Source organism: Gossypium hirsutum, chromosome D08 (assembly GCF_007990345.1).
Source record: "Gossypium hirsutum isolate 1008001.06 chromosome D08, Gossypium_hirsutum_v2.1, whole genome shotgun sequence".
Classification (NCBI taxonomy): domain Eukaryota; kingdom Viridiplantae; phylum Streptophyta; class Magnoliopsida; order Malvales; family Malvaceae; genus Gossypium; species Gossypium hirsutum.
The window spans coordinates 54,363,214-54,374,310 of NC_053444.1; the positions used below are offsets into that span (position 1 = coordinate 54,363,214).

The 11,097-nt window shown below is 34.5% G+C and overlaps 1 protein-coding gene across 3 annotated transcripts; it reads left to right on the forward strand.

Annotated features, from left to right (window-relative positions):
- The first annotated feature begins 4,019 nt into the window (after positions 1 to 4,019).
- On the forward strand, positions 4,020 to 8,019 carry LOC107900704 (pectin acetylesterase 7). 3 transcript variants are annotated; one of them, XM_016826396.2, is made up of 13 exons: positions 4,020 to 4,247; positions 5,472 to 5,599; positions 5,708 to 5,790; positions 5,882 to 6,011; positions 6,099 to 6,172; positions 6,250 to 6,336; positions 6,454 to 6,578; positions 6,674 to 6,734; positions 6,867 to 6,926; positions 7,035 to 7,112; positions 7,239 to 7,344; positions 7,463 to 7,614; positions 7,696 to 8,019. In XM_016826396.2, the coding sequence occupies exons 1-13, from the start codon at positions 4,114 to 4,116 to the stop codon at positions 7,804 to 7,806; spliced, it is 1,329 nt and encodes a 442-aa protein (XP_016681885.1). In that variant the 5' UTR covers positions 4,020 to 4,113; the 3' UTR covers positions 7,807 to 8,019. The 3 variants fall into 3 exon arrangements, with proteins under 3 accessions (XP_016681885.1, XP_016681886.1, XP_016681887.1); XM_016826397.2 differs by having other exon boundaries at positions 4,116 to 4,247; positions 5,467 to 5,599; XM_016826398.2 differs by having other exon boundaries at positions 4,157 to 4,532; positions 5,467 to 5,599.
- Positions 8,020 to 11,097: the final 3,078 nt, after the last annotated feature.

Below are 11,097 nucleotides of genomic sequence, written 5' to 3' on the forward strand. Positions count from 1 at the left end.
GCGGTTGTAGCCGGAACTGTAAGCATATTCAACAAGAGCATCAAGTTCAGTGCCTTTTATGTATCCACTCTTATCTGTATCAATGTATTTCAGCGCAGAGGCTGCTTTATAACCGGGCATAAGAGCACCCAGGTACTCAAACGCTGCCTTGAGATCCTTTTTCTCCAATCGGATTTCATCACCAGACTTTTTGCCATATTCCTCGAATACCTCCTTTAATTTCTTCTTGTTATCCGATGATGATGATGAACCAAACCATGATTGCATATTTAATCTCTGGTTACTTGACTTCTTTTGATTGAATTGAACAAAAGACTCTCTTGGTGGTTGTGGAAACTATAGACTTTCTTGGTGATATAAGGGCTTGGGGGAAGCCATGGATTTATAAAGAGCTTGCCTTGGATTATTTCTTGGAATGAGATGTTTGCGTAGAGAATCTTACTTTCATCATCCATAGGAAACGATATCGGTGTAAATGCATGCAGAGAAAAGCATCTGATTCTCCACCATAAAAGTAAGAAAAACAAATGTTCAATGTCTTACTATTTTCTTTGGTTTATCTTGTTAGAGAATATATATGCCTCTATAAATCTCTCATTGATGTATATATGAGTTAACATTAAATGACATCAATTTAATTAAAATTTTAATAAAATTTAAAATTACAAATTTTTATTTATTATTTATTTTTATTTAAAAATCAATACCCGAGTTTAATAAGGATTGTTAGCTTCCACTCATTTTTCTTAGTCTTTTGAATTTTTTTATTTATTCCTATAAAATAATCTCATTCACCCAAAAAAATAATATACTTTTTATAACCTAATATCATTTACACCTCGGTTGAATGAAATCAATATTCAGGTTAAATCCATTATGCTTCATTTAAAATTGAATCTTAGTTTGGTTGACATTAATTATTATCAAGATAGGAAGACATAGATTCGAGTATATTAAAACGTATTCCTCATATTTAAAAATTGAATAAGAGCTATAAATAATTAAAGGCAATATATAAAAATATTAATAATTATAACAGAAAGTCAAATATTCACTCATATTGCTCAAGTCTTTGTTGATATGGAATGTTGAATTCATGGATAGCATTTTCTCTTATCCATAATAACAACAATAATAATAATAATGCAATGTTGATGCAGTATCTTCCAACCAGTGAGATATTCTTAATGGTATATCTAATGTAAGTTCCAGATCTCTATATAAATGTGTTTCTACAAAAATATGAATGGAGTACGGCAACTTTTCTTTCTAGCCATATTAATATTTTATCATACAAATATTTCCTTATATGCTTTAAGTTTATATATACAATTAATTGAGCAGCGTCTTATAAAGGCATATTATACAAAATTTTCAGCCACGAAAAATCAGCCAAAAAAATTTTATTTGATTATATCATAAAGTGCATGTAATATTATGGTAATTGCGTTCAGTACAAGAAAAACTACTTTCACTGTCTTTGAAAATAAATTAAAGATTCTGAATTTGAATTCTCAATTAACTGTCCTAAGCTTTAAATAATAATCATTAATGATTTCAAAATAAAATTTATATTAAAAGATATTATTTGTTGGGTAATAATCATTAAAAGTGTTGAGGGGGAAATCAACTTTTTTGAGAGAAGTCTTCAAAGTATTATCTTTTAGGATGCTGATTCATACCGTCAACAATGGAAGATTTTGTCCTCGTGATGGGTTTTGTTCCCCAGTCTTCACGGAGAGCCATGTACGGTTCAAGGAGGGACACCTCGGTTGGTTCACAGCTCTCTACAAAGATCGGGAGATAAAACTCCGCCACAAGAACAATACCTCCCGCTGTTGACGGTCTGGGTTGGCATCTCAGAGGACGATACTTCAAAACTTTTTCTAAATATGCCGATTCTCCTATTAACAAAAAAATTATTAAAATAATATTTATATTAAAATTAATTAATATAAAACAAATACTGAAAAATGTTAAGAAGTTATAAATTAAATAAAATATTAATAAAATGGATAAAGTGAACTTTTTTCTTTCACCGGGATTTCAGTTTACTCCCCCGCAGATTCTCCCCTCCGGTTGAATTAGGAGTTGCAGTAAGTTGAGAATTTCAAGTGGAGTGCTATCCAAATGCATCTCCATTGAAAGCCAAATATTTAAAGTAAAAGATTCTACCATACTAAAGGTGTGGCAACATCCAAAGGACCCTTACTTTGCTTGCTATATGACTAGAAAGAGAAACGAATCAATCCCAAATTAATATACAAGAAAAGGAACAATATTACTTTACCATCCCTTGCTTTATAACTAGAAAGAGAAAAGAATCAATGGAAGATGACCATTTATATTAAAAATTAAAGGATAGTCTTTAGTACATTAGTAATGTATTTTTTTATTTATTTTATAAGTAGTTTTAAATAGTTATCATATGATTTTTTTTAATTTACTATATTCATTTAGGACACTTGTCAATCTTTTGAACTTACTTATGATCTAAAATTTCTATCAACAGTGTACCAAATATTTTCTCAAAATTGAATGAGGACAAAATATAATTTTAGTTTTTGTTATGCTTAAACTTAAATTCAGGATTCACTTCCTATAATTTATTTTTTTTATAATTTAATAATTTTATTTTTATAATATTATTACTCGAAGTAATTAGTACAATTAATTAATTTTTTTAAAGAAAATACATTTTCAAGTCATTGTAATGACATGATTTTTTTTTTATGTTGTAAGGATGTTAATTTTTAAAAAAACTTATACCAACATTTTTATTTTTTAACCATTAATAATATTTAACTAAAAGTAAAAGTAGAGGATGAAATAGTTATAAAAAGTTCAAAACTAGAAAATTTTCTTTTTGGTAACATTTACCAAAAATAAATGGCACCCTTCACGAGGAAGCTCCAGCAACAACGTTTCCTCATTCGTACCCCTCCGGGCCAACTACGTAATCCGCCACCCTATTCTTCTCTGGAGCAACATGACAAATAGTAACCTGCCATTCCCAGCCCAACAGCCGTCGAATATGTCGCACCATGAATTTAGCCATTAACTGATGGTAGCGGTTGACATGCATTTACTACGGTTACGATGGATTTCACTTAGATAATTAATGCGGGTGCATTCATATTTTTAAAATTTCCTGTGTGTGACAGCCCAGGCCAACCAATTGCGGTCTTGCATTCCTGATTGCTGCTTCTGTCTCCAATATGTTATGAAGGATTGGCTTGTTTTTGCATATTTAACTCTCTTCTGTATATATAAAAGGAAAATTACAAAATTAATTTTTCAACATTTAATTATCCCTTTTATTTGAAGAAAATCTGAACCTTTTTTTTCTTTTACTTTATTTCAAGGGGAAAAAGGCAATACTTATATAGGAAGCAATTGATGAATTTATTTCAAGACTTAAAAGTAATAATTTTATAAGGACACGTGTCTATAATAACATACGTCCTGGCACTGTAGACGTGCTAGCTTTAAAAAATTGTAAATATTTGTTCAGGGTCTTAGTTATAGTCTATTTTTATACTCTCTGTAAACATTTTTTTTATGCAAACACTTTGCTAATTAATAATTAAAGATAATAATGTTATTAATTATTAGTATATGGTTCCTGTGGGTTGATTTAAGATTTTAACTCAACTTATTCCATTCAAAGTATTTGTCTGTTTAGTCGCATGTACATGTCAATTTCATATTTATTATTTTTGAAAACGATTTATTTAAAGCCACCAGTCAAATTCGAATTAATTTAATAAATCATTTGAAAAATAATAATATCCATAATTAATAAAAATAAATAGTTATTTATTAATAAATTTATTTTTTTTAAAACACTTTCTTACAGTAAATAAAGTGTGAGATTAAAAGGTAGTTTTATTAAATATTAAAATGATTTTGGGGTTATTAAAAATTACTTTTTGGCAAGCCCAAGCAAGCAAACAAAGGATAATTTGTACTGGTTGAGCTGTAATGAGTGGTGTTCATAATCCCTGGTTTTATGTTTAAAAAGAAAATGAAAAACTAAAAAGTGGAGCGCACCGACAACTGAACTGTGGATTTGATTTGACTTCTGTCTGCTTAGTTGGCACGCGTTACCGAATGAGGACTATAAATGAAAAGAGATCAGCGGTGGCTAAGCCTCAGCCGATCCAAACAAAGCATTATACTCGTACTAAGAAGAAACTAGTTGTAGGCAGCTATTATATCGTTTCTCCTTTCTCCCTTCTCTTAAGGTAAGCTTTCATCTTAAGTACTAAAAGAAACGAAAGTCGTCTTACCATTCTGTGCCTCTGCCTGAGTTTTTATAGCTTTTATGTATTTACTGTTATTACTATCTTTCCTAGTTCGGAAAGCGTTTTCTTTTACTTTATTGATGAAGTAATCTCAGGATGAAGACAATAAGAGATTGTGTTTTTTAACCACTCGTAGTTTTCAGTTCTTTCTGTTCCGGCGATTTACGAGCGGTGCTGTTAGCTCTCCTCCCATTCTAAGGGATCGATTATTGAATTTAGAAGAGAGTAAGATGAGACACATGATGCGATCTTCTTGCCATGTGTGACCTTTGTCGGATACTTTATTTTTGGGAGGTTCATGACGTTTGTCGGATAGTATTAGTTAAAATAATAATAATAATGATAATCACGATAATTGTAATTTTAGTTGACGAGATTTAAGATCTCAGCTAGGATTATTTTATGGGCCGGCCAGGCCTGCTTTTATTCTCACTGCTCTCTTTATTTATATGTGGCAATATTTAGGTTATTAATGAAGTAAATTAGGTGTGAGTTACATTGTCTCTTTTGAGTACAATTAATCTACATAATATTGCTATATGGCCTATGGGTTGTCGTTATGGGTATCGGTGTGAAATTTATATTCTTGGCTAATTGCATTTATTTTAATATTTATGTTTGTCTGCCGGTATATGTTTTAGGCTGTAATAAAAGTATATTGCTTTGATTATCGTATATGTGGGAATCGGTGTGAATTTTATATTTTGACCATTCATCGTCTTTTATGTTTGTCCGGCAGTGCTGTTTGTTTTCAAATTAACCTAAATGTTATTGTCAGAATATTACCATGACCACCCATCTAAACATACCAATCACTTCATGCTTCTTTGGTTTGATTGTGACGGATTAAAAAAAGTGATATTAATCATTATTTGTGGGTAGATGATAGCCAATTAGATAATTACTGAACATGAAATTAATTACCGATAATTATGAGACCAAGTTACTGTTAGCAGCACGAGTTGATTATGTGCGGTGCTTGGTGTTAATAGTAGCTTTATTTCTTGTTGAATAATGATGTTGGACATGTTCATGGGTTTTATATAAGCCTTTGTAAGCATAGCAGTAGCAGTAGTAATATTTTTATACGTATTACTATAATTTGCTTATTTCTTTATTTTCTATAATCACACTGACTTTAAATTAATAAATACTGCAGAGTAGAATGATTATTGGAAGGTTACGCCAATGGTTAAGTCTACTGGTCTGTGTGCTTGCTGTTATACTACTCAAATCTGAAGGCGCTAGTGTAGGGATTACTTATCTGCAGGATGCCGTAGCGAAAGGAGCTGGTAGGGATTTGTTTTTCTTCTTATCTATGTTTTATTATATGTTTATGTATATCATATATTTAACGCACTCTTTTTTTTCTTTTTTTTGGTTTGGGTGGTGTTGTGTAGTTTGTTTGGATGGGAGTCCACCAGCTTACCATTTTGACAAGGGCTCTGGCGCTGGACTTGATAATTGGATTGTTCACATGGAGGTTAGTCCATTGGCTTTTGCCTTGCTTGTGCTGTGTTTTACTTATATTATATTTGTAATTGTTGTTAAGAATGTGTTTTGCTTGCATGAAGGGTGGAGGATGGTGTGAAGATGTGCCGACTTGCCTCTCTCGTAAGAACACCGATTTAGGGTCATCAAAGCAAATGGTGAAGCAATTTGGCTTCTCTGGACTCTTGAGCGGCCAGCAAAAATCCAATCCAGGTAGCTAAGCTTCGAAATTTCACAATATTTCCCCCTGCCTCAGCTTTAGCTCCACTATTAACGGTTACTTTCTATCTGAACATATAGATTTCTACAATTGGAATCGAATTAAGGTTAGGTACTGCGATGGATCATCGTTCACCGGGGATGCTGTCGATCGAGTAAGTTGCTTGAATTGTTTTTACTATCGAGAAATTAAACATATACATAAATTAACACATAATGGTTCTGTGATCAGGCTAATAATCTCTTTTTCAAAGGAAACAGCATATGGGAATTTATCATTGCTGATCTACTAGCAAAAGGAATGAGAAATGCTAAAAATGTAAGACGTAGCTTGGCTTGTTTAATATTTTGTAATTCCTTCGGTAACCTTTTTCCCTACTTGCTCATAACTTGTTGGAATCTGTTTATATGTATATATATATACACAAAAAAAAAGGCTATTCTTTCTGGCTGTTCCGCTGGTGGATTGGCTTCGATATTGCACTGTGACAGGTTTCGAGCTCTCCTTCCCGCTTCTACTAAAGTAAAGTGCATTTCAGATGCTGGCTTCTTCCTCCATGCGTGAGTTCACAGACCTGGACCTTATTTATTACACATATGTGTGTTTGGGTTTTCTCTCATTTAACATTGGATAAATCTTAATGTATATCTGGCAGGCAAGATGTCTCGGGAGGGAAGCACATAGAAGAATTCTATGGCAAAGTGGCTAGACTACACGTACTGTCTCTATCGATTCTTTACTTGAACTTTATTGAAGATTTTTTTTTAATATATATATGATTGTGATCTGCTCCATAAGAATAATCTGTCACTAAACATGTTCATTAACAAGAAGCATGTGTTATGCAGGGATCCGTTAAGAATTTACCAGCGTCTTGCACTTCAAGAATGGGAGCCAGACCAGAGTTGGTATGTGTGGCTATTTTTTGTATGACAAATCATAGTCCCTTCCTAATTAATTACTCTTGTGCATGTCTTCTTCATTAACTTGCCAGTTTATTCTCTGCAAAATTGCAGTGTTTCTTCCCTCAGTACGTGGTGCAGACTATGCAAACACCAATCTTCTTCGTAAATTCAGCTTATGACTCCTGGCAGGTCCGTTCTCAAGCCGATTGAATACAATATCACTGTCCATTTGCTTTTATCTTCTCTGCAATTACAATTCATTATATGAAGAATATCTTTGAATATAATGATCTCTATATGTTAAACTTTGATCAGATTAAGAACATTTTGGCTCCCAGTGCTGCTGACAAAAGTAAGGCGTGGAAAAGCTGCAAGCTTGACTTGAAGAAGTGTACAGCAGCGCAGCTCAAAACCATCCAAGGTAACAATGCTTCTTCAACCTATACAGATATATGTATATTTATGTATCATTGCCTGATCTGCTTAATGAAAGAATGGACGAAGTAAAGTAATGGTTATGTGAATGATGATTGATGCAGATTTCAGGACGCAATTCTTAAGTGCCCTGAACAGAGCCGGGGTGGTCAACTCTCCATCTAAAGGAATGTTCATAGATTCGTGCTATGCCCACTGTCAAGTAGGAAAGCAGATACAATGGTCAAGCGATAGTTCTCCGGTAGTAAGCAACATGGTAAGAGAGATTCCCAAATATTTCATCTCTTAAAATCTTATGAGTTGGTTGGTGATTTTTGTACCGAATACATGCATGCAGAAAATTGCCAAGGCTGTTGGAGACTGGTATTATGAGCGGAGCCCCATCAAAAAGCTTGACTGCCCTTATCCTTGCAACCCTACCTGCCCAAAAGTTGACTCTGATTCATAAATCCTATACATATAATTATGGACTACAGTTTATTTATTAGATGGATATTAGTCCATTGTTTATGTCTATTTATCCATCTATAAATCTCTCTTGTTGTTTTATTTTAATAAAGAAGCGTATGATCTTGGAAACAAATAAAGTTGCTTGAGCTTGTATCATTACCACTAGATTGTAGTGGTATTTTTATTTATGAGATGTTTCCGTAATTTTCAATTCCAGTGAATAAGTTAATTAAGATTTTGTCAAGTCCAATTTGCTTAAAGATTTGCATATCTATTACATAATTAAAAATAAGATGCATAATGGTAGTTTGCTTTTGAGCACCTTCTTGTCCTTTTTGTTCTGGGCGAGTGGGTTAGTGCTTAATTTCAATTTTGTTTCTGGTCAAGGGAGAAAGAGATGGCCGGGCTCGATATTGTTGATGCAGAGGAGTCACCATGACAGATTCCTATTGAGGAGGGTGGATCCGGTTACTGCTATGATCTCTGCTTAGTGGGTTGTTGGTTTTTTTTTTTTATTACAAATGTTGTTCAGTTTATGAGCAACACATTTACAAATCTTTAGCATCCATTGAGAAGGGTGGCAATATCAAATCTGGGTGAAAATATCATATCCGGGTGAAAAGAGGTTTCTTTTCAGGATTTTTACAAGGTGGATTTGAAGGGGATGATTGATGGTGGTCCTTGGATGTTTAACAATCTCTTGATGATCTACAGCCGTCTCTCTAAAGGGGATGACCCTTTACAAGCCCATGATTTGCTGATCGATTTTCTGTCGGAGTCAATGGCAAAACAATTTGAGAATTTTTTGGGTACATTTGTCTATTATGATCCAAAATCTATTATGCAAGGGATTAAAGGTTTTATGAGAACAAGTGTTTGTTTAGATGTTAGGATCCCTTTGAAGTATCATAAGAAGATTCACTTGACTCTAGATTGGTGGGTATATGCATGTTTTATGTATGAAAGTTTATCATGATTTTGCTTTTTGTATGGAAGGTTGGGTCATGGTGAGACTTTCTAATTGTTACGAAATGGTGGTTTTTCAACAACCTCAATGTAGGTGGCGACTACTAGCAAATCTAATTGTTAAAATAAATTTCGATACAGCCTATGATAAGAACAGACAAAAGTCGGTGTTAGGTATACCAATTTAGAACCATGAAGGTCTAGTTATGGGAGCGTGCACTATTAAGAATGATTTTATACCTGATTCGTTTGTTGTTAAGGCTAGAGCTGCAATCCATAGTCTTCGATTTGCTAGAGACATGGGTTTTTCGTGTGTTGAGCTGGAAGGAGATGCTCGGTGCCTCGGTCCATTATCCGAAAATTGTCCGAGTCAGATCGAGTATTAGGGTTGATCATTGCAGATGGGAAAGCTTTATCTAGATTCCTTCAACGGTGTCAGTTCACTTTCATCCCAAGAGCAGGAAATCAAGTAGCTCATTACCATGCAAAACATGGATTCACGTTGGATAGCAAAAATTTCTAGATAGAGGATGTACTTGCTCAGGCAAGAGGGGTTACGGAGTCCCACCGGTGGTGGGTTGATCTATCGAACTGAGTAGGGATGGTGCTAAATGTATCGGAGGAGGGGCTAGACTTTTGTGTGGTTCTCTTATTATAAATTGCTTCCTTCATGGGTTTTCTGACAGTATTTCTCAGTTTCATTTTGATGGTCTCCAAGTTTCTATTGCAAGCTACCATTTTGTTTCCTACTCTTTTTTCAACTTGTTAGTTTTGTGTTGGGGATGTGAAAAGTGGCTATTTTACCAAAAAAGCCGATTTTTTTCTAAATTTATCAAAATGGGCCGACTTTTTAATTATTTACCGGAATAGGCCATTTTCTGTGAAATCGCGACCACGTAAGCGCGATGTCAGGGTACGTGTCAGGACATCACGTCCACGTCAGCGCGACCTACTGACGTGGAAGGAAATCGTGTCCTTGAGGGAGCGATTTCCTTCCACGTCAGCAGGTCACGCTGACGTGGACGCGATGTGGCCGCGCGCGTGAACAGTGCCCAACGGTCAAAAATTTGACCGTTGCCCCCTCAACGGTCACAATTTTTTTTTACTATATAAACCCCCTACCCCTTTTTTTTTCACAAACAAATCCAATCTCATACCCTTTAAAAATTCTCTCAATTTACTTCAAAAATTCTCTCAATTTCCTTCCAAAATTCTCTCAAACTCTCAAATTCCTTCTAAAATCGTCTCAATTTCCTTCAAAAAATCTCCAAATCCATATTAAAATTTTTTTTCCATTCAATTTTATTTTTTTAAAGAAAATTTTAAATATTTTTATTTTTTTAAAATAATTTTAAATTTTTTAATATTTTCAACAATGGCTGGATCATTGATTCGTCTTGATAGGAATCACATATCGGTGGAGCAAATGAACATGGTAAGTATTAAATTTAAATTTTAAATTTTATTTAAGATGTTTTTATTTATGTATTTTTAGATAATTATTAATTTATTTTTTGTTATAAAAGGCTAAAGATCGGGTATTGGAATGCAATATTCGGAATATGCATGCTCCTCCATCACCGTTAGTAGAGAACTACCTGCGGGAAACGGGATTTTGGCACGTGGCGACGGTAGGCCGGGGATGCAAGTTAGAGTCGGAACTGATCAATGCGTTAATCGAGAGGTGGAGACCCGAGACGCACACATTTCATCTTCCATGTGGAGAGTGCACTATCACTCTAGAAGATGTCCATCTGAATTTGGGATTGCCGGTGGACGGGCACCCAGTGACCGGGTCTGCCCAATCTAGCAATTGGGAGGCGATGTGCTACGAGCTTCTGGGCACTGTTCCGGATAAAATGGATGGAGGTAAGGTGGAGATGGGCTGGTTACGTGCCACCTTCCCCGATCTGAATGAAAATTCAACCGAAATTGAAAGAATCCGATATGCTCAATCATACATTCTTTAAATAATTGGAGGCTATCTGATGGCCGACACGTCACGGAGCCGTGTACATCTAAGGTGGCTGCTAAAACTCGTTGATTTTAGAGCAGCCGGTGAATTTAGTTGGGGGTCTGCCGTCTTGGCAACATTATGTCGGGAGATGTGCGGGGCAACCAAACCGAGGAGAGAAAAAATCGGAGGTTGCCTGTCACTACTGCAATCATGGGCACGGTTTCGCTTTCCATTTCTACGTCCTCGAGTGAATCACCCATATACATTCCCACTCGTAACGAGGTAAATTTTATATTACATTTTGAAATTGTTATGTAGATTTTGTAAGAATAAAATTATGCTAAAAATTTATTTAATTAGGTGGAA

Coding starts and splice junctions, on each gene's coding strand:
- LOC107900704 (XM_016826396.2), top strand. CDS start 4,114: ATGAGGACTATAAATGAAAAGAGATCAGCGGTGGCTAAGCCTCAGCCG. Junction 4,248..5,471: donor CCTTTCTCCCTTCTCTTAAG/GTAAGCTTTCAT, acceptor ACTGCAGAGTAG/AATGATTATTGGAAGGTTAC. Junction 5,600..5,707: donor TGCCGTAGCGAAAGGAGCTG/GTAGGGATTTGT, acceptor GGTGTTGTGTAG/TTTGTTTGGATGGGAGTCCA.